The sequence below is a fragment of the Psammomys obesus genome, unplaced genomic scaffold (assembly GCF_907164565.1).
Source record: "Psammomys obesus unplaced genomic scaffold, mPsaObe1.curated_primary_1811, whole genome shotgun sequence".
In the NCBI taxonomy this organism is placed as follows: domain Eukaryota; kingdom Metazoa; phylum Chordata; class Mammalia; order Rodentia; family Muridae; genus Psammomys; species Psammomys obesus.
The window spans coordinates 10,737,339-10,763,480 of record NW_026596039.1 but is presented as its reverse complement, the minus strand read 5'-3'; the positions used below and the strand labels follow the sequence as shown (position 1 = coordinate 10,763,480).

The 26,142-nt window shown below is 43.5% G+C and overlaps 1 protein-coding gene across 1 annotated transcript in view; it reads left to right on the top strand.

The window, feature by feature from the left end:
• Window positions 1–331: 331 nt before the first annotated feature.
• The window catches only part of Htr3b (5-hydroxytryptamine receptor 3B), a 27,898-nt gene continuing 2,087 nt past the window's right edge, over window positions 332–26,142 (top strand). The window contains exons 1-6 of the mRNA XM_055622390.1: window positions 332–377; window positions 5,364–5,524; window positions 16,463–16,507; window positions 16,785–16,894; window positions 17,538–17,707; window positions 18,432–18,589. Of these exons, the coding sequence (XP_055478365.1) occupies window positions 338–377; window positions 5,364–5,524; window positions 16,463–16,507; window positions 16,785–16,894; window positions 17,538–17,707; window positions 18,432–18,589 (684 nt within the window). The 5' untranslated portion in view covers window positions 332–337. The remainder of the gene's footprint in view (window positions 378–5,363; window positions 5,525–16,462; window positions 16,508–16,784; window positions 16,895–17,537; window positions 17,708–18,431; window positions 18,590–26,142) is intronic.

The following is a 26,142-nucleotide window of genomic DNA, read 5'->3' as shown; positions in this document are numbered from 1 at the left end:
ATATTAGCTTGGAATTTCCTCTCCTCGGGGGCTCCTCTTCTATTGCATTATTCACTTAGCCGTCTCCTGGAAGGGAGATGGACTGTTGGCCGACATCCTAGGACACAGCCAAATGGAGAAACTGGTGGGGTTCACGAAGTCATCAATCTCCAAATCTCTGTGTGATGCTGTGTGTGCCTTGTTCAGTTGCATGTTTACAAAATAGCACCAAGGTCACCACAAGTGAGCTAACAGAAGAACAAGGTGGAGGGGTGCCGAGTGACGCCAGATTGAGGAGCCCTGCGCCAGAGGTGGCTGCTCTTCTCCAGCACCCGCCCCAGAACAAGTGTCAAGTGCCATGATTCTGCTGTGGTCCTGCCTCCTGGTGGCTGCGGTAGGTAAGTCTTGTTAATGATTCTGCCTAGCCCCGTGTCTTAGCTCTGAGCGTGGGGTGTCCACACTGTGCTGGGAACACTGAGATCTGTTCCTTTGCATTCACGATCTGTTAAATGCTAGTCCTCTGAAGACTTGCAGTAGCCCAGTGAGGTGTGCCCCCACCCACTCTCCTGGCCCAACTACAATCACACACGGCTGCACAGCATCATTCACTGGGGCTTTTTACACAGGTAAACACTTATTCCAAAATGTTATGATTGGCAAAAAGAGCTTCACTTCGGAAGAAATCCAGCTCTCTGTGACAGCACAACATAGATCAATTTGGGGGCAGTCTCTTTCGGATATGTATGCATAACATGTTTTAGGATCCCAGCTAGCCTGGGCTGTATTCTAAGCCCTTAGCAGAGCAGAGGAAGAGTCCCACGGATTTGTCCCAGCTGTGTATCACTTTGATTTCATCGTCTTTGTATTCAGCTTTACAGAAACTATAGAAGTGCTCAGTTTCTTGCTAAAGGCAGCTACAAAAGCGTGCAAGTTTTGAGTATATGATTTCCCTTGAAATACTTTAGAGAGTATATGTGTTTTAATGTAAGGAATTATACTTCCACGGTGGCATTAACTATACTGAATTTAATTTAGTTAGGATGCAAGTGATTTTTTTTAAATGTGTATAAATCAAGAATCTATGGGTGGCCCATACCCACACCTGGGTATTATGTATCACTCTTTTTTTTCTTAAAACCCATACTTTAATCTGTAACTGTGTCTTTTCCTATACCCCAGTTGTGCTTAAAAAGAGAGATGGAAAACTATTTCTGTTGGTATTCCTAACCCACTATTTTCTTTCATCTTCTCCCTTACATCCTATCCCTTTGAGTTTTCTCCTTGGGGCTTGGGTCTGAATTCTCAAAGTTTAAAATGCAACTGCAAGCAGGATGAGTCAGTTAAGTTCTGGAGGCAAATAAGGGAAATTTGGTAGCTAGAAAGCTGGAAATTTACAAAGAAAGAAAATGTCTGCAATGATTTTTTTTTTTTAATTTGGTAGAAAAGAAAAATAGCCACAAAAATCCTAGACATTAAACTTCAAGGATAAAAGCCCATCTTAATTATAAGAGTAAAAGACAGGAAGTTTCATTAATGCCAAATGGATTTCTTGGCAGAAAATAACTATCAACATGAAACTAAGATAAAATAGAAAAGTAACATCAAGAAGACTCAGGAAATTCTTGTTGCTAGCTTTTTCCTGTGATGTTTTGTACTCATGTTTGATTCTGAGTGAGGCAAGAGCTCTGTTTTAACAGGTCTAGTGACAGAAGCCTCCTCATGAATCACACTGGGGACATTCATGGCAAAGAAATCTGGCGTTTTACTAAAGTAATACAGAATTGGCTTGTAAATATCGGAACTGATTTTTTTTTTTTTTTTTTTTTTTTTTTTTTTTTTTTTGGTGCTAGAGACAAGGCTCATCCACCTCCACCCTCTCTGCTCACTAGCCACAAGACCCACATAAGTCAATTCATTCTTGAGGGCCTTGTGTAAGCCAGGCTAGCCTCCGTCTTCCTGTGTAGCTGAACCTCTCAAAATCTAGATTATAGGCGGCATCACCTAGCCCAGTTTATGTGGGGCTGGGCATGGAACCCCGGCTTTCATGCATGCTAGGCAAGAACTCTACCCACTGATCCTCACTCCCAGACCCTTAAGTTGATTCAGAATAGTTGTGAAGGTCAGACCATGGAAGTGTAATCTGTAACACCAATGAAGATATTATCAACCCAGTAGCAAAAGCTCTGAAAAGACCACTGGCTGTTTCTCCTCAGTAATGGACACTGTGAGCAGCGTATTTGGTTTCCCTCCAACGGCATACTCAGTGCTGGTAACTATTTGCAGACAGCCGGGTCACTATAGTGTCACATCTATGAGGTTGTTCTGTGAATGCAGACCAGCTGTGCTTCAGCACCAGCCCCTTCATTTGTAAGCTACGGCCCTGGGCAGATGTAACCTCACTGAATGTGGAGTAACTGTGCCATCCTTACACCCCACCCCAAACCAAACCCAAACAAAAAGAACTAGTGAAGAAGAAAGAATGGTTTTGTTGTTGTTGTTACTGTTTTTGAGATAGGGATTCAGTGTCTAGTCTGGGCTGGCCTGTGACTCAGTAGGTAGTCCAGGCTGGCCTTGGATTTGTGATTCACCACCTCAATAGCTGCAGGCATGTGCCACCGTGCCTGCCTTTCTATTCTTATTGTCATTTTAAATCTCGTCACCTGCAGATACTCTGTAGCTCATTCCCTTACACATTCTGCTCTATAGAAGCAGTACTCGTGACTTAACGGAAGCTGGTTATCACAGCCAAGGAAGCAGTGTTGACCAGGAGTCTCTCCTGAGCCTGCTGATAGCTTCCATCAGTGTCTGTGGAAACAGCTCGGAACAGTGAGTCATTTAGTGCTTGTGTGAATGTCACACTAGCTTTCAAGGGGGCATCATTTGCTGCTAATTAATGGTCACTTAAATCCTTAATCTCTCTCCTGTAATTGATCTTTCTCCTCTGGCAAATTTGCATTCATAGTAGAAATGCAATTTATTATTTCCTCCCAGCTTATGCCAGAACCCTGTTCTCTTTGCATCCATGTGAGCTTTCTTCCATTTGTTTTGTTTTTGTTTTATTTTATTTTTCTCCTTTGTTCCTAGTCCTAACTTCCAGAACTTTCCCTTTTTACCTAAGGCTTTTGACACATTCTAGAAAGCATGGTTCTATCCACAGGAGACCTACGGATCATTTCCTAGATAAGAGAGATTTGAGTTGTTATGAGCAGAGGGGGCAGGGAGCACACCTTCATCCCTCAGCATTATATTTTAATTCCATCTCGGTTTCCTGTGCTGAGTCGTGCCCGTTTCAGGATTTCTCCAACTGAGACTTGAATTGGGAGTCCCCAAGAGAGCCTAAAAAAAGCTGCTGCCCAGAGCAAACTTTGCAGGTAGATGGCGGGGCCAGCCAGGTTTGATGTTCCTGACTTCCCCTCCCTGTGGTACAACAGTGAGAAATGTTCTCAGGTAGAGAGTCACACCACATGTTTTGACAATAACAATTCACACACACACACCCACACACACAACTCCTTAAAAACGGTGTGTTCCGTGCAAGCCATCTTAGATGCTTGAACAGCTGCTTCTGTCCTGAGCTTCTCCGTGAGTGAACAGTCACGGAGTTAAAACGCTCATTAGGTTCGCAGTTCTGACGGTAATGAAAGCAGATCTTCCGCTGCTGCAGATCTTCCGCTGCCGGCCACCAGCGTGGGAGGGCAATGCCAGCATCTACCACGGTCGTTAGCGTAGTTTGGGTCTGCGCTCCCCAGACATTGATAACTCATAGAAATTGCTGCTTCTGGTGGCAGGTGACGTGACCGCATTCATAAAGACACGGTTCCAAACAGGATTGCTGCAGAAGTGATCTCATTCCGTTTCCTACTGGATCCCTCAGACCTTCAGGAGCTCATCAAAACGCACGCAGGACACTGCAGATAGCTTTCATCTCGCACAGTGTCAGGAGGTGTGCAAGTGGCTTCAGCCCAATGACTTATCGAAGCCTAAAATCCCCCAAGGGCTGGCAAAGCCTCTGAACAAAATATCTTTTTGCAATTCAGAGAGAGCCCTCACAAATCTGTCACTTGCAATCCCTGGTGTTTGTTTCTCTTGCTTGCTCTCTCCTGCCTCGACACCAATCATGACTCCTCTAACAAATCAAGATTCCTGGGCCAGAGGAAATGATTGTTTCCTGAAACCAGGGAGAGTTTTCCCAAAGCAAAGATCTCATTTTCTGACAAGCGCATTTTATTCAAAGGCGGTGTGAGAAAATAGATTTTTCAACGGAAACAAACAAACAAAAAAGCATGAATTGAAGTCTCATTAATTCCATTATGTGGAAATCCATGCAGATCTTTGGGGTCAATGGATTGTCCATTACATGTGAGAAATCAAAAGAAAAAGAAGAAAAAACAAAACAGGCCTGGGGAGTTGGCTCAGTGGATAAGAGTGTTTTGTTTCGAAAGCATGAGTACCTGAGTTCGAATCCCCAGGATCCATGAAAAAAATCTGGGCATGGGTGTGTATGCTCCTGTAACTCTGGCACTACAGGGAACAAACACATGAGCATTGCATGGGCTGGCTGGTTGCTAGTCTCGCTCCATGTTGAGTGAAAGGTCTTATGTTGAGGGAGTTAAGTCTAAGAGTAATAGATCTGGATACCCAGTGTCCTCCACGTGGGTGCATTCAACTGCCCACACTCACATACACAAACCAATGTGGGGGTTAAGTTTGGACTAAGGTGTAGGTGAGTTTTTTCATCATACCAACAAGAGTATGTTACATGAGTAGAGAGAGAATTCTGTCTCCGCATGGCCATTGTGAAACGGGGCTGTGGTGGGCACAGTTGGCATTGCTGGAGATGAACACAATTTATGTATCTTTACAATTCAGTCTCTTTTGAGGGCATGTCCCCTTTCGTTTTCCTGCTGCTGTGACAAAAAGCAGTTTGTTCATCTCACAGATTATGGTTCATGATCAAGAAAAGGCAAGGCAAGAACTTAAGACGATAACCTAGAAGCATGAACAGAAGCAGATGACACAAGAGAAACATGACTTCCCAGCCTGCTCGAAGTCTCTAGATCAGTTGCTTTTTTCCTATGTGGCTGAGACCTACCTGCCCGAAGATGATACTACCCTCAATGGACTGCACCCTTAGGCATCACAGGCACGCTCGCAAACCAGTCTGGTGGCGGCAATTCCTCAGTTAAGGTTAAAAACCACTGAGACCAGCCATCGAAGGGCACTTTAGGTGTCTGCTGACGAGCCCACCAGCTGGCTGTGGACTTACCCAGATCAGAGCCAGCTGACTCTCTCACAAAGAGCCACCATGCATGCCCCAGACAGTCGACAGTGCCCAACAGCTGCTCATCATCTTCATCTTCACAGCAACGGCTTTCTTCTTCTAGGTATCCTCAGCACGGCGACACCTCACCCTGGGAATGCCTCTCTCCACCGTCTCACCAGGAAACTCTTACAACAGTACCACAAGGAGGTCAGACCAGTTTACAGCTGGGCTGAGGCCACCACTGTCTACCTGGACCTTTGTGTCCATGCTGTATTGGATGTGGTAAGGACGACCTGCCCTTGCCTGCTCTTGTCTGGATTGATTGGCTGATTGAAAGATTGATTGATTTAGACAGGTCTCATGTAGCCCAGGCTGGCCCCAGATTCACTATGTTGTTAAGGATGGCACTGGATTTCTGGGCACTTGGGATCACAGGCGTTTATCTCCAAAGCCAACTTCTTGCTCTCCTCTGTGCTTTATGCAGAAGCCTGGACAGTTCTATTCCTGAGACTGGTTGAACTTCTGGTACTAGGTAGAATTTTTGGAGATGAAGTTGACTTACTTATCTTTTCCATTGTTAATGATAATGACATATTAAAATAGACATCTTAGTCTGGGGTCATAGCTGCGGTTAGCACTTACCCAGTAGGAGAGGGCATGCTGACTTGCTGTCTGAAGTTTGAAAAACAGACAAAAACCCCTCTGCCTTGGTTGTCATGAATTTATAAAGGAATTTCCTAGGCAGTTTACTGAGGATAAAAAGGATTTGTTTGAGACCCTGTCTCAAAAAACAAACAAACAAACAAGCAAACAAAAACTCATAAAGTTTTATTTTAGCTCATGTTGTAGGAGATTCCATTCCTTGGCTAGTGAGTTTCATTGCTTTGGGGCCTTCAGCAGCACATACAACAGGAGCACAGCATGGAGAAAAGCCACTCACCTCACATGGAGAAGAGCAGGAGGGTCCAGGTCCCCTTCACTGGCATAGCCCCGTGAGGAAGAGAGCCCTCACCAGGCACCAACTTTTAAAGGTTTAATGACCTTCTAATAGCACGATGCTGCTGACCTAGCCTTTAACAAGTTATCTTAGTTGGGACTCCTATTGCTGCAATAAAACACTATGACCAAAAGCATCTTAGAGGGGAAAGGGTTTATATCATCTTACAGCTGCCAGCTACTCCAACATTGAAGGAAGTCAGGACAGGAACTCAAGCAGGGCAGAAACCTGGAGGCAGGAGCTGATGCAGGAGCCATGAAGGAATGCTGCTCACTGGCTTGCTCCTCATGTCTCCTTCAACCTGCTTTCTTATAGAACCCAGGACCCCTGTCTAGGGGTGGCCCCACTAATGGTAGGCTGGAACCTCCCACATCAATCATCAATCAAGAAAATACCCTACAGATTTGCCTACAGTCAATATTATGGAGGCATAGTCTCACGTTTCCTTCTTCCAAGATGACTCTAGGTTGTGTCAAGTTGGCATAAAACTTGGCAGCACACACCCTGTCCTTTGGAGGACACTTAGTATGTAAACCTTGGTGGTTCACTTTTGTATGGCTGCACCAAACCACCCCAGGGCTCTCTGGTGCTATTTCTGATACCCCTATCTCCTTTCACACCTAGGTCACCCATTGAACTGACCACAAGGTGTGTGTGTGAAGATGCATGCATGCCACAGCAACATGGAGAGAGGTCAGAGGATAACCGTGGGTCCTGGCCCTTATCTTCCACCGTGTATGAGACAGGGTTTCTCTGTTGTTCATTTCTGGTCCTTGGGCTTTTGGGAATTTGCCTCTCTCTGCCTCCATCTCACTGTAGAAAAAATGCGATTACAGTTGTTGCTAATGTGTCTGGCTTTGTGTGGGTTCTGGGGTCGCAAGTCAGATCGTCACTTTTCCGTAACAAGTGCCTTACCCGCTGAGCTGTGTCCTCAACTCTACTCTCAACCTTTATCTTCTTCAAGAAAATCATAAACATGGAACCACATATACATAATCTTTGACCTTTGATACTTTTTGTTTCTTTGTTTTTGTTTTGAAAGAGAGTCTCAATATGTAGCTCAAGTTACTTTAGCAAATCCTCCTGTCTCAGCTTCCCAAGTATTGAGATTACAGTCATAAACCACCACATCTAGCCAGACTTTGTTCATTTCACTCTCTTTTTTAAGCTAAGTTTTCTCTCTGTCTGTCTGTCTGCCTGTCTGTCCGTCTGTCTCGCTCTATCAAGTTTATTTAGTCCATTACAAAGAGACAGTGGATGTGGCAGCCACAGAATAACTGTCCCTTCATGTCACATCTCTAAGGCTCCCCCGCTGTGCATAATGACAGTTCATTCTCTTTTGTGGCTCGGTAGTATTCTAGGTCGTTGCTCCTGCTTTTTTTCTTACTGGTTTCAAAAAGTATTTCTTTCTTTCAAGATTTATTTATTATTTATACAGCACTCTGCCTGAATGTGTGTCTGTGTACCAGAAGAGGGCATCAGTCTCACCATAGATGGTTGGGAGCCACCATGTGAGTGCTGGGAATTGAACTCAGGACATTTGGAAGCACAGCCAGTGTTCTTAACTGCTGAGCCATCTCTCAAGCCCCTAAAAAAAAAAAAAAAAAAATCTATTTCAATTTAAGTTATTATCTTGTGCATTTGCCAACATTATGCTACTGTTTGTTTCAATAATACCATTTTTATTCCTCTGTTCCAAATATCCTTTCCTATCTCAGTAACTCATATTTTAAATACATATTATTAAAAAAATAAAAACATTTTAGTGCTTTTAATTTAGTGTTTTTAAATAAAACATTTAAGTGTTTTTAATATTTTGTTTCAGTTATTTGAAATAGGGTCTCATGCAGGTCAGGCTAGCGAAGAACTCACTATGTAGCTAAGGATAACCTTCACAATTCTTCTGCCTCTATCTCCCAAGTGTTGGGATTACAGGCATGTACCATCACATCTGGTTGAGATTTCAGTGACGCCATGAATTACAGAAATCACAACAGATTTTTAGATTTTTATTTTTATTTTTTGGAGATAGCATCTTGCTGTGTAGCCCAGGCCCACATGAAGCTCACTATATAGCCCAGACTAGCCAGGAACTGGTGGCAGATATCCACCATCAGCCTCCTAAGTGCTAGTATTATAGGCATGGTGGTACATGCTGTAATCCTAACACTCTGGAACTAGAAACAAGAGCATCAGGAATTCTGGGCCAGTCTTAGATACATGGCAAGTTTAGTGTCAACCTAAGAAACACAAGATCTATCAGTCAACTAATCAGTAATCAATAAATGGTATTCTCCAAATTCCTCCATTCAACAACAAATTTCATTTTCCTTATTTTCTCTCTTTTTCTTTTTTCAGATCTGTTTTTATTTTATGTGTATAAGTGGTTTGTCTTTGTGTGTGTCTGTGCACCACCTGCATGTCTGGTGCCTGTGGAGGCCAGCAGAGAGTATTAGATCCCCTGGAACTGGGGTTATAGACACTTATGTTTGTATGCCAGTACTCACTTACACCAGTGGGTACTGGTAGTCTAACCCAGGTCCTCTGAAAGAACAGCCCTTGCTCTTAACCTCTGAGCCATCCCTCCAGCCCTTAAATTTCATGTTTCTCAGTTTGACTTTCCAACAGCTAGTGAAAGTACTGATGATGATCTTAGATAGTATTGTTTAACTTAATGCCAGGAGCCATTCCTACACAAAAAGGGGTATCACACACTTCTGATAGATAACTCCTTTAAGGTCTCTTTTTAAAAGTCTCTTTTTAATTGGATATTGAACTGGAATCTTGGAGACTTAATTTGTGTCGCTGGTGCTTCAGCTGGCTGGAGGAGATAGTATTCCTCACCCTGCTTCCTGCATCCTACTTCCCAGAGTCTAGTGGTAAACAGGATTTGAATAAAGACATATGAGAACCATAGTGGTATATGCCTGTGATCACAGCACTTGGGAGGCCGAGGCAGGAGGATTGCTGTGAGTGTGAAGCCTGCCTGAGAGACAGCAAGAAATTAGGTCTCAACAAACAAATGGCACACAGTCAGAGCTATGCCATGCGAAACCCCATGAGCTCTGTGAAGGGTTCAGGATGACTCTCAGATGTTTTCTTAGCCTTCTTCTTTTGATTTCATATTGATTATGATAAAGTGGAGTCACTCACCTTTCTTTCATAGGCTTACTTGGAGATGAATGTAAAAAAGAAGTAAGGTCTTTATATTAATATTTTCCTTCGGAACAAGCATATCAACCTGAACTTTTAAAATTTCTCTCTTTCTGCTTGGTAAAATTAAGTAAAATCATATTAATTAGTAAAGCCATTTATTGTAGGTAAAAGAAAACATTATTAGTTTTCTGAAGACACCCACAGGGGGTTTGTAAAGTATAATTATTTGTTACTAGACTAGGTTACACAGATCTCATAATTAGGTAGAATGAATTTTGTTTTACATGTGTATGTGTTCAGGCACGTTCATGCATGCTAATCTGTGGGTGGATGCTGTGGACACACATGGAAACCAGAGTGCAACCTCACTGCCATTCTTGTTTGTTTGCTTTTTAATTATATTTTTATTTTTTTACTCTGCCTCTCTCTCTCTCTATCTCTCTCTCTCTTTCTGTGTGTGTGTGTGTGTGTGTGTGTGTTTGTGTGTGTGTGTGTGTTTGTGTGTGTGTGTGTGCTACAATGTGCAAGTGGGAGTCGGTTCTTTCCTTCTGCTCTGTGGGTCCCAGGGATTGAGCTCAGGTTGTCAGGCTTTGTGGCAAGCATCGTTAGCCACTGAGCCATCTCACACCACACGCCCCTCAGCTTTTAGTCCTCAGGTGCTGTCCACTTTGTTTTCTCTTTAAAACAGAGTCTCTCACTTATCTGGAACTCCTCAGGTAGGCTAGGCTAGCTCCTCGGTGAGCCCAGGAATCCACATGTCACTGCCTCCTTAGCTCTTGAATTACAAGTATGAACCACAGCTTCCAGCATTTTTGGAGAGGGTGGGTAACATAGGCTGTGGGGATTGAACTCAGGTCTTTATGTTCACAAGTGTCCTAGTTTGCTTTTTGTTGCTGTGATAAAACATCAATGAAAAACAACCCGGGGAGGAAACGGTTTGTTTGGCTTACAAGTTTCTTTTCTTTCTTTCTTTCTTTCTTTCTTTCTTTCTTTCTTTCTTTCTTTCTTTCTTCCTTCCTTCCTTCCTTCCTTCCTTCTTCCATTCTTTCTTTCCTTCTTCCTTTCTTTTTCCTCCCTTCTTTCTTTTTTCTTTCTTTTTCTCTTTTCTTTCTTCTTTTTTCCTTTTTAAAAAATGATTTATTTATTTTTATTTTATGTGAATTGTTTTTCCTGCATGGATATCTGTTTGAGGGTGTTAGATCTTCTAGAGCTAGAGTTACAGACAGTTGTAAGCTACCATGTGGGTGCTGGGAATTGAAACAAATTCCTCTATAAGAGCAGCCAGTGTTCTTAACTGCCATCATTTTCTTTCTCTCTCTCTCTTTTAAATAGTGTATCTCTACACAGCGGTGTTCATTCTGAAACTTACTATGTGGACCAGGCTCTGCCTCCCAGTGCTGAGAGTAAAGATGTCCACCACCATGACCAGCTCAGTTATCTTTCTTATACAGCCCAGGCCTGCCTTCCCCACTCACAGTGGGCTGGACCCCTTCATCCATTCACAATTAAGAAAACACATCCCGAACATGCCCACAGACCAATCTGATGGGGGCATTTCCTCGGTTGAGATTTCTCATGTCCAAGTCTGTGTCAAGTTTAACAAACACTACACCACAACAGGGCCAGAGTTTTCCTGATGGAGCTGTCTGTCCAGCCACCACCCACCCCTTTGAGCTCTGGGTGGCCCTCATCGCATGGGTCACTGCATCTCACTTGGATATAGTGATTTTCCTTTTAGATATCTGGAAAGTTCTTACTCTTCTAGTTTGCCCCCTCTGTACGGCGTTACCTTGCCTTGTATTTCTCAGTATTTCAAGGAACCTGGGCACCTCGTTTCTTGCTGCTGTATGCCTTTCATTCTATTTCCTTTGCCACACATCCTCCTCTTCATTTCTCATCTGCAGAATATTGTAGTCCTTCAAATCTCAGCTCTCCAAGGTAACAATGATGTCTCTTTCCTTTCAATCCATCTAAATCTATGTAGATTTTTGTTGTTGTTTTGTTTGTTTGTTTGTTTGTTTGTTTTGAGAAAAGGTCTCAGATAGCACAGGCTATCTTCCAAATTCACGATGAAGCCAAGGCTGACCTTGAACTCCTGATGCTTTTACCCTTACCTCCCAAGTGCTGGGATTACAGATATGTGCCACTACACATGGCTTGAGTCTGTGATTCCCACTGGGCATAGTCATTTGGTGAATTTCCTATTTCTGCCATGTGTGGTCAAGCACAGCTGTAAAGCCAGCATTTGAAAGGTAGAAACTGGAAGGTGAAGAATTCAAAGCCATCTCAGCTATATAAGGAGTTGGGGGTCCATGAGACCCTCTTTCAAGAGACAACTGCAACCAAAAGTCACATTCCCTAATTTGTTATAAGGTTCTTGATGGAAAAACTTTGTTGCTTGTATTCTATTCCCCACCACATGCATTGCAATATATTTTACTTCCAAGCCGCTAGATCAGTACTGTAAAATAGTTAGTGAGTTATAAAAAAACAAACAAACAAAAAAAAAAAAACAACCCACTAATTCTAAGATTATCTGTATTGATGAGTAGGTCACTCCAGAGACCCTTTACAAATGTCACTATTCTATTGAGATGAGCTAGATGAAGTTAGTTGCAGCCCAAGAACTGTTCTGAAGGACCTGATAAAGTCACTCACAGATTCTGTCCAGAGTAGGATGCTCCCGCTGTGAACAGCAAACTCCTCAGATTTGTTGGATGCCTCTGCCGGCAGCTGTACTGCTGGCAACTATGTCTGAATGAGGAACTCTCAGCCTGGCTCCCACCACAGGACCTCATCTCCCTTCTCTTGTTTTGCCTCCTGTTTTGTTTATGGAAAAGCCTACAGTCTTGTCTTCGAATTTCTGAGTATTATGAGTACCTTAGGGAAATCTGATTATAGAGATAATCTACTCAACAGTGAAGAGTTTCAATTTGTTTCTATTGAGTTTTGTCAATTCCAAACGCCGGATACCTTTGTATTCCAGTCCATTGACTGGAGCCTCCCAGCCAGACGTTGAGGCATCTGTTTCCATAGTCTCCGGAACTAGGGAAGATAAATAAGAATGTGAGGGAATTATCTGTATATTTGCTAACCACCAATTTAGATCTAAATAGACTCCCTCTGTTAGGAAGACTAATGAATTCCAATTCTCGGAAATATCCTTTGCTTTTAACAAGCAAGATGGAAGGTATCTAAAGAAAAAAAGAGAGGCACACTGTAGGAAGAGCTGTGAATAATGCCACCAGAGAACCAAATTACGTTCACCAGCTGGCATTGGGAAACTTGTTTCTATGACAAAAAAAAGAAAGAAATAAGATTGTTACTTTTAGCCTCAAACTGCTTTTTGACATTGAATTCTTTAGGACTGAATGATGACTCTTCGTAATCATTACCCTAAGATTCTAGGACCCACACAAAAAAAACGTATAAGCATCATTTGTAGGTGTAAAACAGAAAAGCAATAGGCAAGAAGAGGAAAACGAGTGAGAGTATCAACATGGCTGACAACCAGAGTCAGTTGAATCAAGTTATAGCAGAAAGGAGAGAGGCCCTTTTCTGAGTCATCAGGATCCATGTGAGATGTTTATAGGGTGCTATGACAGTGACAGAAATCAGTAAACAATGGAGTCTGAAATGAAGGTAATAGGCCTGTGAGATTCTCAGCAGGTAAAGGAGCTTGACTCCAAGCCTCAGGAACTGGGCTCCATCCTCAGAACCTACATAGAAGAAGGAGAAAACTCAGGCTTCAGATTGTCCTCTGACCTCTACCCTCACTATGGCATGTGTGTGCATGCACACAGACACACAGACATGAATGTAATTTTAAAGTTAAAAAAAAAAGTATTCCTGTGAAAGCACAGTTAAAGGCTATGTTTCCCATTAATATATACTGCATTTTGGACTTTTGAAAACTACATACTTGTAGGCAAAGCTCATTGATTGTAACTAAATCTAGCAGTAGTTGGCCTTGAATAAGGCATGATCTATTCCATAATCACCATGGTCATACATTTCCCAAAGAAGTGAAGTGAGTGGCACACCCTAATCTTGGACTCTTAATAGAAGACTTAAAAAAAAACAAACAAACAAACCAGAACCCCTGCTGAGCCAATCTTGGCTGGGGGTTCCCACTGGTCCATCTACAAGCTGTTCCTTGGGGAAATATTTGTGAATTCAATCTTTTCACTTTGCATACCACTTTAAAACCTGCTTCTTTCAAGCATCTATTTAAAGTCCATAAAAATCTGTAGAATCAGGGAGTTCAAAGCAGCCTTTGTTGAGCCTGGAAAACAGGGCTCCTTGTCTGCTCACTCTTTCTTCTTTTCCACTGTATCTAGAAATGCATATTCAGTAGCAACTCACTTTCTTGACTGCAAAAAGAGGACATTTTTAATCTAAAAAGATTATTGTGTTTCCTTTGGGCTTGGGTGGTAGCTCAGCTGGTGAGTGCTTGCTTAGTGTGCATGAAGCCCTGGGTTTTTTTCCTTACTCTGGCATAAACTAACTGGGCATAGTGCTGACTGCTTGATGCAGCACTACTTGGGAGATGGAGACAGAAGGAACCAAACTCAGATCATCAGCAAGAGCACTCTTTTTTTAAAAAAATTATTTATTATAATTTATTCACTTTGTATCCCAGCTGTAGCTTCCCTCATCTTCTCCCAATCCCACCCTCCCTCTCTCCCTCTTCTCCTCCCATGCTCCTTCTCCAGTTCACTGACAGGGGAGGTCCTCCTTCCCTTCCATCTGACCCTAGCCTATCAGGTCACATCAGGACTGGCTGCATTATTTTCCCCTGTGGCCATGGCAGCTCAGTCTCCAAGAAAGAGCGAGCACTCTTAATCACTAAGCTATCTCTCCATTTCCCTGATTAGGTTTTAAAGACAGCATTTCACATGCTTTAGCATAGCCTTAAGCTACTGACAAGGCTGAGGATGATTTTGAATATTGGCTCCTCCTGGCTCTACCTCCCAAGTGATGGGACCAAAGGAGTGGATCACCAAGTTCCACTCTGAGTAGGTTCTGATGAGCTTGTGGTTAGACTTTGAGAGCCAGTCACCTATCTGCCCTTTTGGTTATTTTGGTGTGCCATTAATTGTTCATGGAGTTTCTCTCTCTTTCTTGTTTTTTTTTTTTTTTTGAGACAGGGTTTCCCTATGTAGCCTTGGCTGTCTTGGATTCATTTTTGTAGATCAGGGTGGCCTCGAACTCACAAAAGATCACAAAGATCTGCCTGCCTCTCACAGGTGTGAGGCACCGCGCCCAACTTCATGGAGTCTCTTATGAGTGTTAGTGCTTCTTTGGTAGGTGTTGTAATGTCTTGGGGCCAGTGAGACAGCTCAGTGAGTCAAACCACTTGTTCTATTCCCAGAACTCACAGTAGAAGGTAAGAAAGTTGTCTCAGACTTCAACACATGTGTCATGCCCACACAATACAACATACCACACACAATAACAACAACAATAATAATAATGTTATAATACCTCACTTTTTCTAATTTTATTATTTATGCCTTTGCTCTCTTTTTCTCTTGAATAATACAATTTAAATGCTGCCAACTTTGTTTACCTTTACAATTCTTAAAAGATTTAAATTTTATTTGAAGTGTGTGGGTGTTTGTCTGCATATATATTCAGTAACACAGTTCCCCAGAGCCTAGAAGAAGGTGTTGGGTCCTGGAGCTGGGTGGAAGAACAATAAGTTCTGAGAGCTGTTAAGCCATCTCTCCAGCCTTAGAGTATTCATATTTATTTTTATATGTGTGTGTGTGTGTGTGTGCTTGCATGTCTTTATGTAGGCCGGAGGAGGCCATCAGAGTCCTTGCAACTGAAGTCACAGGCAGCTGTGGGCTGCCAGATGTGGGTGTGGGAGCCAAACTCAGGTCCTCTGCAAGAGCAGCAAGCACTCTTAACTGTTGAGTCAACTCCCCAGTCTCATACAAAAGTTTTTAATTTTGATAAAAACCCCACTTTTCATCTATTGCTTCTGCTCTCATACCTAAGAAAACATCGCTTATTTCAAAGTCACAGGAGTCTAAGAGTTTTCTAGTTTTAGCTTAAACATTCAGGCTTATGATCCATTTTAACTGTTAATATTTGTTAGATACTATATGTGTGAAATAACCCTTCTCTTTTAATCCCCAAGAGCATCTTATTTTTGAAATGTTTTTTTATTGGGTTAGATATGAAACATGCTGGTAAAGATGCTTTCATTGTTGTTGTTACTGCTGCTGCTGCTGTTTCAGGGGATCGTTAAGAGAAAAAAAGCCACCAAGGTAAGAAGGTAGCTCAATGGTTAAGAGCACTGGCTGTCCTTCCAGAGGATCTGGGCTTGATCCCAGCACCTGAAGTGTAGCTGACAGTGTAATATAGTCATTTGTAATTCCAATTTCATGGAGCCCAGTGACCTTTTCTGGCTTCCATGGACACCAGGCATGAACATGGTGCACAGATATACAAGAAGGCAAAAGTCATACACATAAAATAATTATTTTAAGTAAAAAAGTATCACTGAGTTATTGTAGACCTGGGAAATGACACCTGTTGTCATGAAAGCATACCTCACCTATATTGAGCTCATCAGTCTGTTTCACGAGCAGACAAATTTAAACACAAAGTAACTTAACAGAAATGGCTGTGTGTGTCAGCACAGCTAGCTCTCATTGAACGATTATGAATAATATCTTGATTAGAAATAGAAGCTTGGTCTCATCTTTTCAGCTCAATATTGGCTAAGACCTACGTACCTTTTTTTTTTTTTTAACTTTGATTAATGGCAGAGTAACTAATTAGAGTGGAAAAGAGATTAGAAAATCACTCAAAATGTTAAGTGCAGTCAGAGTGCTATTCTGTCCCTGATAATAGAGCAACATTCAAAGCCACAGGTGTGCATGATAAGCAGGAACTGAGACTGCTCGGATGTCAAGGAGGCTAGGTAATGTTTTCAAAATCAGCACGAGTGGTTGGGTTCGATTTTCCTCCTTCTTAAATTGTCAGATGGTTGCGTTTGCCTTTGATAACTGGTGTGCTGAGATTTCGTGGGCATGTTCTTTTTTGCTCTGCAGGATGTACGGAATCAAAAATTAAAAACAAGCGTGTGGTACCGAGAGGTAAATGATTCTTCTTCCCTCTCTGCATGCTGGGTTCCTGGTCAGGGTCTGCCACAAAATGTGACTTCTCTAAGAGAAAGTACCACCCTTAGGTGTAGTCCCCTGGCTCAGCATCAGGCCTGGCTTATTGGAGTCCATGCAAGGATGTAACCATAGACTGGGTTTCCTTCCCCCCAACAGAGCATAACACAGGGCTGATGGACTGGGTCAGTCCTCCGTATGTCAGTGCACTTAAGCTTTCTAATTTTGGTGTTTCCTGTTTGGTTACTCTTAACAGGTTTGGAACGATGAGTTTTTGTCCTGGAACTCTAGCCTGTTCGATGAGATTCAAGAGATCTCTCTCCCTCTCAGTGACATCTGGGCACCTGATATCATCATTAATGAGTTGTAAGTGTGCTGGGGTGTGTTTCTGTGGCCTTTAGATGGATTTGCCTGCTCAGGCCGAGGCCCATTTACTTTCCAGTCACTGTTGTTATACTTCTGTTTTCTCCTGTTACTGGGGTCATACTATTAGGAATATTCAGGATGGAATGGCCATGAGTTGACAGATTTGGGGGCTGGAGAGGTGATTGAATAGTTAAGAGTCTGTATTGATTTTCCAGAGGACCTGGGGTTCACGTCCCAGCACCTACATTGGGTAGCTCATAATGTCCTGTAACTTAGCTCTTGAGAATCTGGTGCTTTTCTTCTGGTCTCTGTGGGAACCTACTCTCATATGTGCATACCGTCCCTATATACATATAATTTAAAATAAAATAAATATTTTTAAAAGATATGGATTTGATTACTGTGCCTGGAGTTACTGTTTATGCTGTAGCTGCAGCAAATGAATTGCTTGATGATACTTATCATTTCTGAGTACACTTTTCAGGATGAATCATCTCATGGGAAACATCATTTTATCCCTCCCCCCCTTTTTTTCTAAATCTAGTTTTGGGTCTCATGGTTACTAGCACCTCATAGTCAGTTTAGCGTATGTTCGAAATGACTAAGGTCTTCTTCATGACAGGTTCTCTTGTGTCTCATACAGTGTGGACCTTGAAAGATCTCCTGACCTTCCCTATGTGTATGTGAACTCTTCTGGAACCATTAGAAACCACAAGCCCATACAGGTGGTCTCTGCATGCAGTTTGCAGACGTTTGCTTTTCCCTTTGATATCCAGAACTGCAGTCTCACCTTTAATAGTATTCTGCACACAGGTAAATAAACCATGAGAGAAACAGTCTGCCGGGAATACCTATGCTGTGTGGGCACACATATATGAAATGATAATGATTTCATATCTATTTTATTCTGTTTGTTTGTTTGTTTGTTTGTTTGTTTGAGACAGGGTTTTTCTGTGTAGCCCTGGCTGTCCTGGACTCACTTTGTAGCCCAGGCTGGCCTCTCGAACTTGCAGAGATCTGCCGGCCCCTGCCTTCCAGAGTGCTGGGATTACAGGCATGTGCCACCACTGCCCAGTTTATTTTATTCTATTCTTACACATAATTGATTATTTAAAAATAAGCCTCAGCTGAATGTGGTTGCACATGCTTGAAATCCCAGCACTTTGGAGGTGCAGGCAGAAGGATTAAAAAAAACAAACAACCAAACAAAAGAACTTCCATTGCATCGGATTTTTCTAGAATTCAGCCAAGGTACAATGTTATAACTCACCATGCTGGTAATTTGTTATTATAATATCAACACTCTATCACCGTTGAAAATGTTCTAGAAGTCACAGGACATGCTTCATACACCGTGGAGAACAGGCTCCAAACTCTAAATTCATAGTTTAGTAAAAGATTAAGAATATTTTTCCCTACCTCTACTCTGTAACTCAAATACTGGTAACACTGTGTGTGGGGGGCAGGAGTTGGGAAAGTGGGTGAGGCTGGCCTCCATTTCTCTCTCAGGAAGTTGATTGTTTCTGTTGACTTTTAGTGGAAGACATAGACCTGGGCTTCCTGAGGAATAAGAAAGACATCGAGAATGACAAAACGGCATTTATGAATGACAGTGAGTGGGAACTTGTTTCTGTGTCCTCCACTTACCGCATCCAGCAGAGCAGCGCTGGAGCCTTCGCACAGATTCAGTTTAATGTAAGCTCTGCTTCCCACCCATCACTGGTGTCTCTGAAGTCCTTGGCCTTCTCTGTTAAGCTGCGGAATCTGCTTGATTACATGTCCTCACTATCACCCGAGATCAGTGTATTGCGATGGCTCTGCCCATCTGGCTGTGCTCCGGTATCTGCAAGCAGAGATCCGGAGCTACCAAGCTAGAACTGTAATCTTCTACTAGAGAACCAGAGAGAATAGTATAGAGATTCCAGAGATCTGACCATCTCACGGCAGAAGTCTTCAAGCTTTTTGGCTTATACAAACATTATCATTTTTAATTGGCATGAGAATAAAGCCGGAAGCAATCTGCACACCATCAGTTTTACAACGAATTGGAAAAAACAAAAACTGTCTCATCAACATAATTGTCCCATTTTTAATTGAGAAAATTATCAATTAATTTTAGAAGCAGATGCACACAATGGTCATGTTACTAAGTTGAACATCTGAAGGCACGAGCCGATAGTTATCTGCATGACCCACAGAGACAATGGGTCGGGTGGGGATGTAGCTCAGTTCGTAGCTTACATGAATCCCTGGGGTTGATCACTGGCCATGTAACCAAGCATGGTGACATACAGCTGTGATACCAGCACTGGGAAGGTGGAGGCCAGGATTGACTTTGAGGCTAGCCTGGGCTACACAAGGCCCTACTTCCAAAAAAGAAGGAAAGGGAAAGGAGAGAGAGAGAAAGAGAAGAAAGGAAGAGAGCCAAGAGAAAGAAAAAAGCAATAGATGGGTGGATAGATAAAGAGACAGAGATAGACAGATAGACAGACACAGAGCAAGCAAGCTACTAGTGGCTTCAGGGTCAGAGGGAACAACTGCTGACCAGGGCATGCCGTGGACATCTTCATTTTGATGCTCTGATGCTCCTGTGGCAGTGCTCTTGGCCAGACTGTTCCCAGGGAAAGCTGCCTGTCTTCGGTCTGCAGGGAGAACAGTGGCGCCTGCCGCTTTTCCTACAGAGCTTCTGCTTCTCCAGTTTTCCTGGCAAACCATCCTCACGGTCACGGGCAGGTTCACATCACGCGTACACTCACAGCACTAGGATCCAACAGAGAGGCCTGCTCTACGGCACCGAGTGAAGGTGGTGTTTGTGACAGGGTGGGAGAGTGGTATTCATGCCAAGGAATGAATCCAGTGGAAAAATAGAGCCTGAAAACAGATCCGGAGTGCACTTGACAAGGATTTTTTTCAGAAACAGGACTTGGGAATGAGAAGTTGCCTACAGCCCAGACTAGAGCAAATGAAAAGAAGCAGAGTGGGATTAGCTGTTCCTGATGGCATGAATGGCCTCCACTGGTTGAAAGGTGTTTGTTTTTCCAGAAAAAAAATACTGTTATACTCAAGCCTTAAAGCATTGGGGTTTGAGCCTCCCTTGAGGCTACCCCTTGGCTAGCAGCCTGTCACAACACATGTTTATGGAACAGGAGATTCTGGACTTGAGTTCTTCCTGACTCAGAATTTAACAAATTGTTCATTGTGCGCCCCTCTCTTTCTTCTTTGCTTTGTGGTCTTAGGGCTCGAACAAGGGCCTCTCTCATGCTGGACAAGCATTCCACCACTGACCACATCCTCAGTTCTCATCCACTCATTTTCACTAAGAAAAAGAGAGTAGGGGGAAGAAAACTTTTTAAAAATTTCAATGGGTTTCTTGGCTAAGAGTAAACACTTCATTAATTTTAAAGATATCAGCCTGCAAACATTATTAATGCAGCCCAAATAATGGAGAGCATTAAAGGGAAATGTGAGGGGATGGCAGTGCGAGGCGGAACCAGTCACCTACCAAGCACTCCATGGAGTGCTGCACACTTCATTACCTACACTGCACGGAGACAGACCAAGGCAAGAGGCAGCAAGTAAACAGGAGAACGAGTGTGTGAATGCCCTTGTGTTCTCTCCCTCCCCCCTTCTCTCTGCAATTGCATATCATCCGTTCCCCTAAATGTTGACTTGTGTTTTTGAGAGCAGTAGGGTCTGTTTTGGAATAGAAGGTACGAGCCACTTCATGAGAGGTAGTCCTTCTTGTAGGAACTGTGGTCTAGTTCCCTTGCCCTCTTCATTGTCACATTCTTTTCCATTATGATGTTTCCACCACGTCATGCTGGAGGCAGGGATGCGTGCCTTTGATCTTATGGCCTGGAAGTTTTCTCCAAGGTGTCTTTGCCCTGGGGGCTAAGGTGGGTTACCTGGCAAGGCTGGCTTCCACTGGATTCTCTGATTCTCTAGAACCAATTGCCCAAAGAATCCCAAGTAAAATCACAGATCATATTAACCGGACTCAGAAGTGACCTTGCAACTTTGGAAAAACTTGCATCTTCCAGAACCCTGCTGGTTTCCATCTCTCAACCTCCACACCTCTCCCGTGATCGCCATGTACCCATGCCTGGCTTCATTGTTCTCTTATACCATAGAAGAGATTATGAGTTTAGCATCCAAGGCATCCCGGTGTCATTCAAAAGCCCCCAGCCAGTATTGCAGTATTTGGAGTCCAACTCTGTGCTAATAATGCCAACAGTGGCCTTGCTGGTGTCCTGACAACAAAGGACCATCTTCCTCTTAATCTAATCACCTGCCGTGTCCCAGACAGAGCTGGGGACAGCTGAAATGGGCAAGAGAGACCACATTCTCTTCAAAACACATGATCATGCCATGCTCACACACACACTCGGCTACTGTTTATCTGGCATCAAATGCTCGGGATGCTGTTAGCTCCAGCGAGCACAATCACAGCCACTCGTGCCGGGACACGTACTGTTTATCTCAGGGCACCACTGCCGCTTTAGACTCCAGCCACATTCCACAGGGGGCCAAGGCAAAGCCCTTCTGCCTGCAAGGATGTTTGTATACAGCCTGGGACCCAATCCAGCAGCCATGGGAGATGAGTTTACTTCCAATACATTTGGGAGGTTCTGGTTCCCAGAAAACAGCAGGATGGATATTCGAGTTCTGTATGACCTTGCAGGAGTGGGCAGAGGTAGGGAGAAAGTTGAGGAGCCATTTTGGATAGAAAGGGCTAATCAAGACACCCTCACACTGAGTGAGGAACTTGCCAGCCCCCTACCCCCAAAATTACATAGTACTGGGGAAATGAAAAAGGAATTTGGAAAACACAGAAGCCTTTTTCTATCACGACTTCATGTCTTTTCTAGATCAGGGTGTCTTGTTGAGATTTCCACTGAATGTTTCAAATTCAGGGTCCAAGGCATTCTAGTATTCTTCAGAAGTCCTTGGTCAGTAACGAGAGTGCAGCTTTTGCTTGACAGGATGGCCTTCCAAGGAGAAGGAGGGGGAGGAATCCTAAGCTCTAGAATCTTCCCAGGGGTGCTCAAGGAATATGGGAACCACAAATGCTTGTTAATCCAGCCCAACCCACAGTCTTCATCCCCAAAGCCCCCACCCTGCTGCAAGGCTCTCACTTAAATGGCACCAACTTTTCCATTTTTCTGAACTGGGGGTGTTAGGAAGGACTTTGAAAGGGAGGAAAGTGGGCTCCTGTATGAAGTGTGAGTCTGGGTGTCAAAATTCCAAGTATGTCATAAAGACGGTCATGCAAAATTGAGTACTGGTGGGGTCTACCATCAAGGAGGCAATTAGAGGCTAACCTTGGGGCCTATTCCATCTCCAAGGAGCTCTCCACACACACATTCTGAATTAGATTGATCTCTTTCATTAACATCAATAGGCTCCAAATACCTTTGTGTACTTATTATTACCTGGCTTTAATGGATAATGAAATTGTGGCATAATATTGCTAACACCTGAAGGGTGTCTAATGGAGAACACGGACTGAAACTAAAGTGCATTTTCTTCCTTTTCTGTGGAATTTAAAGGCACCAGCTCCTTTAGTCCATTAGGAATGATGAGCTCTGGGTAGGGCAGGCTTACAGAGAACAGTGTCAGGCTAAGCAGGTGGCACAAACCCCTCAGCAGAAGCAGGAGTCATTGGTTCTCATAAGATCTATGAGAGGTGGCCCATCTATGGAATGACCCCAATGGGATGCCCCCATTTGGGCTAATGTCACATCCCCATTCTATTGGAACTAAAAGTAGCATTATTAACAGACTCTGACATAGTTGAGTGAGCATCTTTTCAGGCTCTCAATGGTTGTTGGAGTTGATCTCTGTTGCCAGGGTAAAGTACTGTGACCAAAAGCTACTTGAGGAGGAAAGGGTTTATTTGGCTCATGTTTCTGGGTTATAATCTATCATCAGGATAGGAATGCAAGGCAGGAATCTAAAGCAGAAACTGAGGAGGAACAGTGCTTGCTCTCTGGCTTGCTCATTCCCAGGCTCATGCTTAGTTAGATTTCTTATACAGTCCAGGACCAACTGCCTAGAGATGGTGCCACCCACAATGGGCAGGGCCCTCCTGCATCAAGTAATAACCAAGACAATCTCCCAAAGACATGCCCATGAATCAGTCTGATCTAGACAATTCCTCAGTCAAAGGCTTTTCTCCCAGATGTATCAAATTGACGGTTAAAGCTCACTAGGACAATGGCAGACAGACACGTAAGATACAGAGAGGAATAAGAAAGGCTCTTGATGTCTATCACAGACATCAAAATTTACCCAAGGAGATATTCAGTTGGTAAGGTATTTGTCTAGCATTCGGGAAGCCCTGGGCTCAGTCTCCAGCACTGCAGAAAATAGCACCTAAGCTTAGGAAGTAGTCTTCAGGATCATCATATAAGTGAGGGAGGGACTCTGGTTTTGGTTCATTCTGGAGCGAGGCTCCTTTCTGCCCATAGTCTTACCAGCTACCAGAGTCTGGCTCCCTACAAGGACAGGGGTTCTAGGCAGGGACAGGGGATAGATAGCTCTACTCATGGCACTAAGTCTCCAGTAGTTACAGTAGCACATCAGCAGTCTCTTCATGCTCAATGTTTGCTGAACGAAAGAAAAGAAATTTGAAAATAAGCTGAGACAACAATAAAAATGTCAGAAAACAATAATGAAATTAGAGGGTTTTTGTTTTTATTTCATTTTTTAAGGCTGTACCAGGCTTCTAGTGAACATTAAGTTAATCCTTGGAAGGCATTGACTCTAAAGCGAAGAGAAAGGTGGATCCTTTGTTCTAGAAGAAACCCCAAACTGTGGCACTACTTGGTTTCTCTTGGGCTTGGTAGCATCCTTGTGATAGGAGAATGGTTGCAGAACTTCCACAAGGCATAGTCAACTTTCCAGTTTTGTAAGATAGATAGAAATAGGAAAGTTCGCCTGTTATATATAATATGTTATATTATATTATATAATAAAATATAATTGTATTATATGTGCATTAATTAGTGTGAAGGTGACAGATCCCTTGGAATTGGCATTACGGACAGTTGTGAGCTGCCTTGCGGGTGCTGAGAATTGAGCCTGGGGTCCTTTGGAAGAGCGAACAGTGCTCTTAACCACTGAGCATCTCTCCAGCCCAGGTTTCCTTGTTTTACGTCACAGAAATAGCTATATACTTAATGGGGTACCTGTGTCTTTCCCTTTTGCTTTCAGCTTCTCCTGAGAGCCAGTGACGTTCCCTCCAAGTAGATGCACAGGTCAAAAGCCCATGGACCTCATAACTCCTCTCAGACACCTTGGGGACCTTTGGCCTGCTAAATCTATACTTCCTGGAAATCAGGGACTTCGAGGGGTCATACCATTCACTTGCCTTTGATATTAGCTTCAATTTATTTATGTTTTCTATCTGTGTCTAAAAAAGTGTACATGGTTCCTCAGGAATGACAACTAACGTTGCTCTCTGGTCTATGTGAGCACACACACACACACACACACACACACACACACACACACACAAGGAATCGAGGCAGGGAGAGGCTGAGTGCCCCACACAGGATCTCACAGGTTTACATACATAAGCTCTATTTCCTTCCCACTTAACCGTCATGCCTTGCACTTGTCTTTAGGGAGATACTCACAGACTTTTCTCCCCTCTCATGCAGTCTCTGCCATGAGGTCTCCCGGGGTGGTCCCACTCATTCCCTCCACCTGAGCAGGTATGATCCCTCCATCCCCCACTCTAAGAGGCCAGATCACCAGCCACTCAGGCTGGATCATGGCATAAAGCCCTCTGGGCCTCTGGCCACTCAGTGCTCTTCCTCCTATCTCTCCCATCACAGCTCTCTCTGTCACAGCCCAGCAGAGATACGGGTTGATGATGGTTCATTATGTTTGTGTGTGCTTTTTTTTTCTTTTCTTGTTGACTGCACTTCAGTAGAAATGTGTTTTAACCGAATTATTGCCAAGCAATGTGTGTTGCACTGGTGTAGATATTTGCAGCCAATTATGTTTAATGTGGAAGACAACAGCCAGACAACAATCCACCCAACGGCTCTGGCCGGCCAAGCTCCACTGAGTCGGGACATATTCCCAGATCCGATGGCTAGGGAGCCTCAGCTCTCATCAACAAGGTGTGTGGTGGACTCCCCCAGACAACCATCCCTGCCTCCCTCTGACCTCTATACCTTCTCGGTGTTTGTTCTCATTTCTTTGTACTTTTCTCCCAGAGCAGTCCTGTCTCCTCTTCGACATCTGGGAAGAGCCAGATTTGTAGCTAGGCTGTAGCACCAGGAATCAGAAGATGTGAGCAGCTCGGCCACTGACTCAACTCACTTAAGGATGCAGTGCTTTGAAAATCTATGAGATGGGGGAGGGGGTGTTATCTACCCTCTATGTTGATATTAAAAAGAAAACAAATTATATGGTAGATGAAAACACATCTAGCACATAATCTAACCCATAGAAAGCAGCCAAGCATCCCATTGTCTGGCAAACCCAAGAAATGGCAGAGGCAGAGAGGCAGAGAGACAGAGAGGCAGAGAGACAGAGAGGTAGAGAGGCAGAGAGGCAGAGAGGCAGAGAGACAGAGAGGTAGAGCTCTGATTCTGAGGCCAGCCTGGTCTACAGAGTGATTTCCAGGACAGCCAGTGCTACACAGAGAAACTCTGTATTGAAAAAGAAAAACAAAACAAAACAAAAAGAAAAGAATGCTAGTCCTAATCCAGCAAAGGGACCAGGATGATCATTTGCCCCATCAGGCTTTACTGAATGCCCACCACAGCAGAGCTCTTATTAACAGCCCTGAGGGGACTCTACACCTTTGAGATGGGACCTTGATCTTCATGCCTGGCAAATGCTGGGATAACACACCCCCTATGCTGTACTGGAATAGAACCCAAGGCTTTGTACATGTTAGATATGCACTCTATCAACTGGACTATACCCCCAATTTATAACCCCAACATTGGGGGACAGAGATAGGCCAGAGAACTCACAAGCTTGCCAGCCAACCACTGAGCTTCTGATTTAGTGAGATGCTCTGTTTCAGGCAATGAGGCAAAGAATGATGAAGGACTCCCTGTTATGGTTTTTGCATGCACCTTCATGGACATGTATCTGTGCACACATGTACACACACAGCATTGTTAGGTCTATGTGAAAATTTACCATTTCATCTTTTTGAATCACAAAATATCCTCATGTGTGTGTGTGTGTGTGTGTGTGTGTGTGTGTGTGTGTGTGTGTGT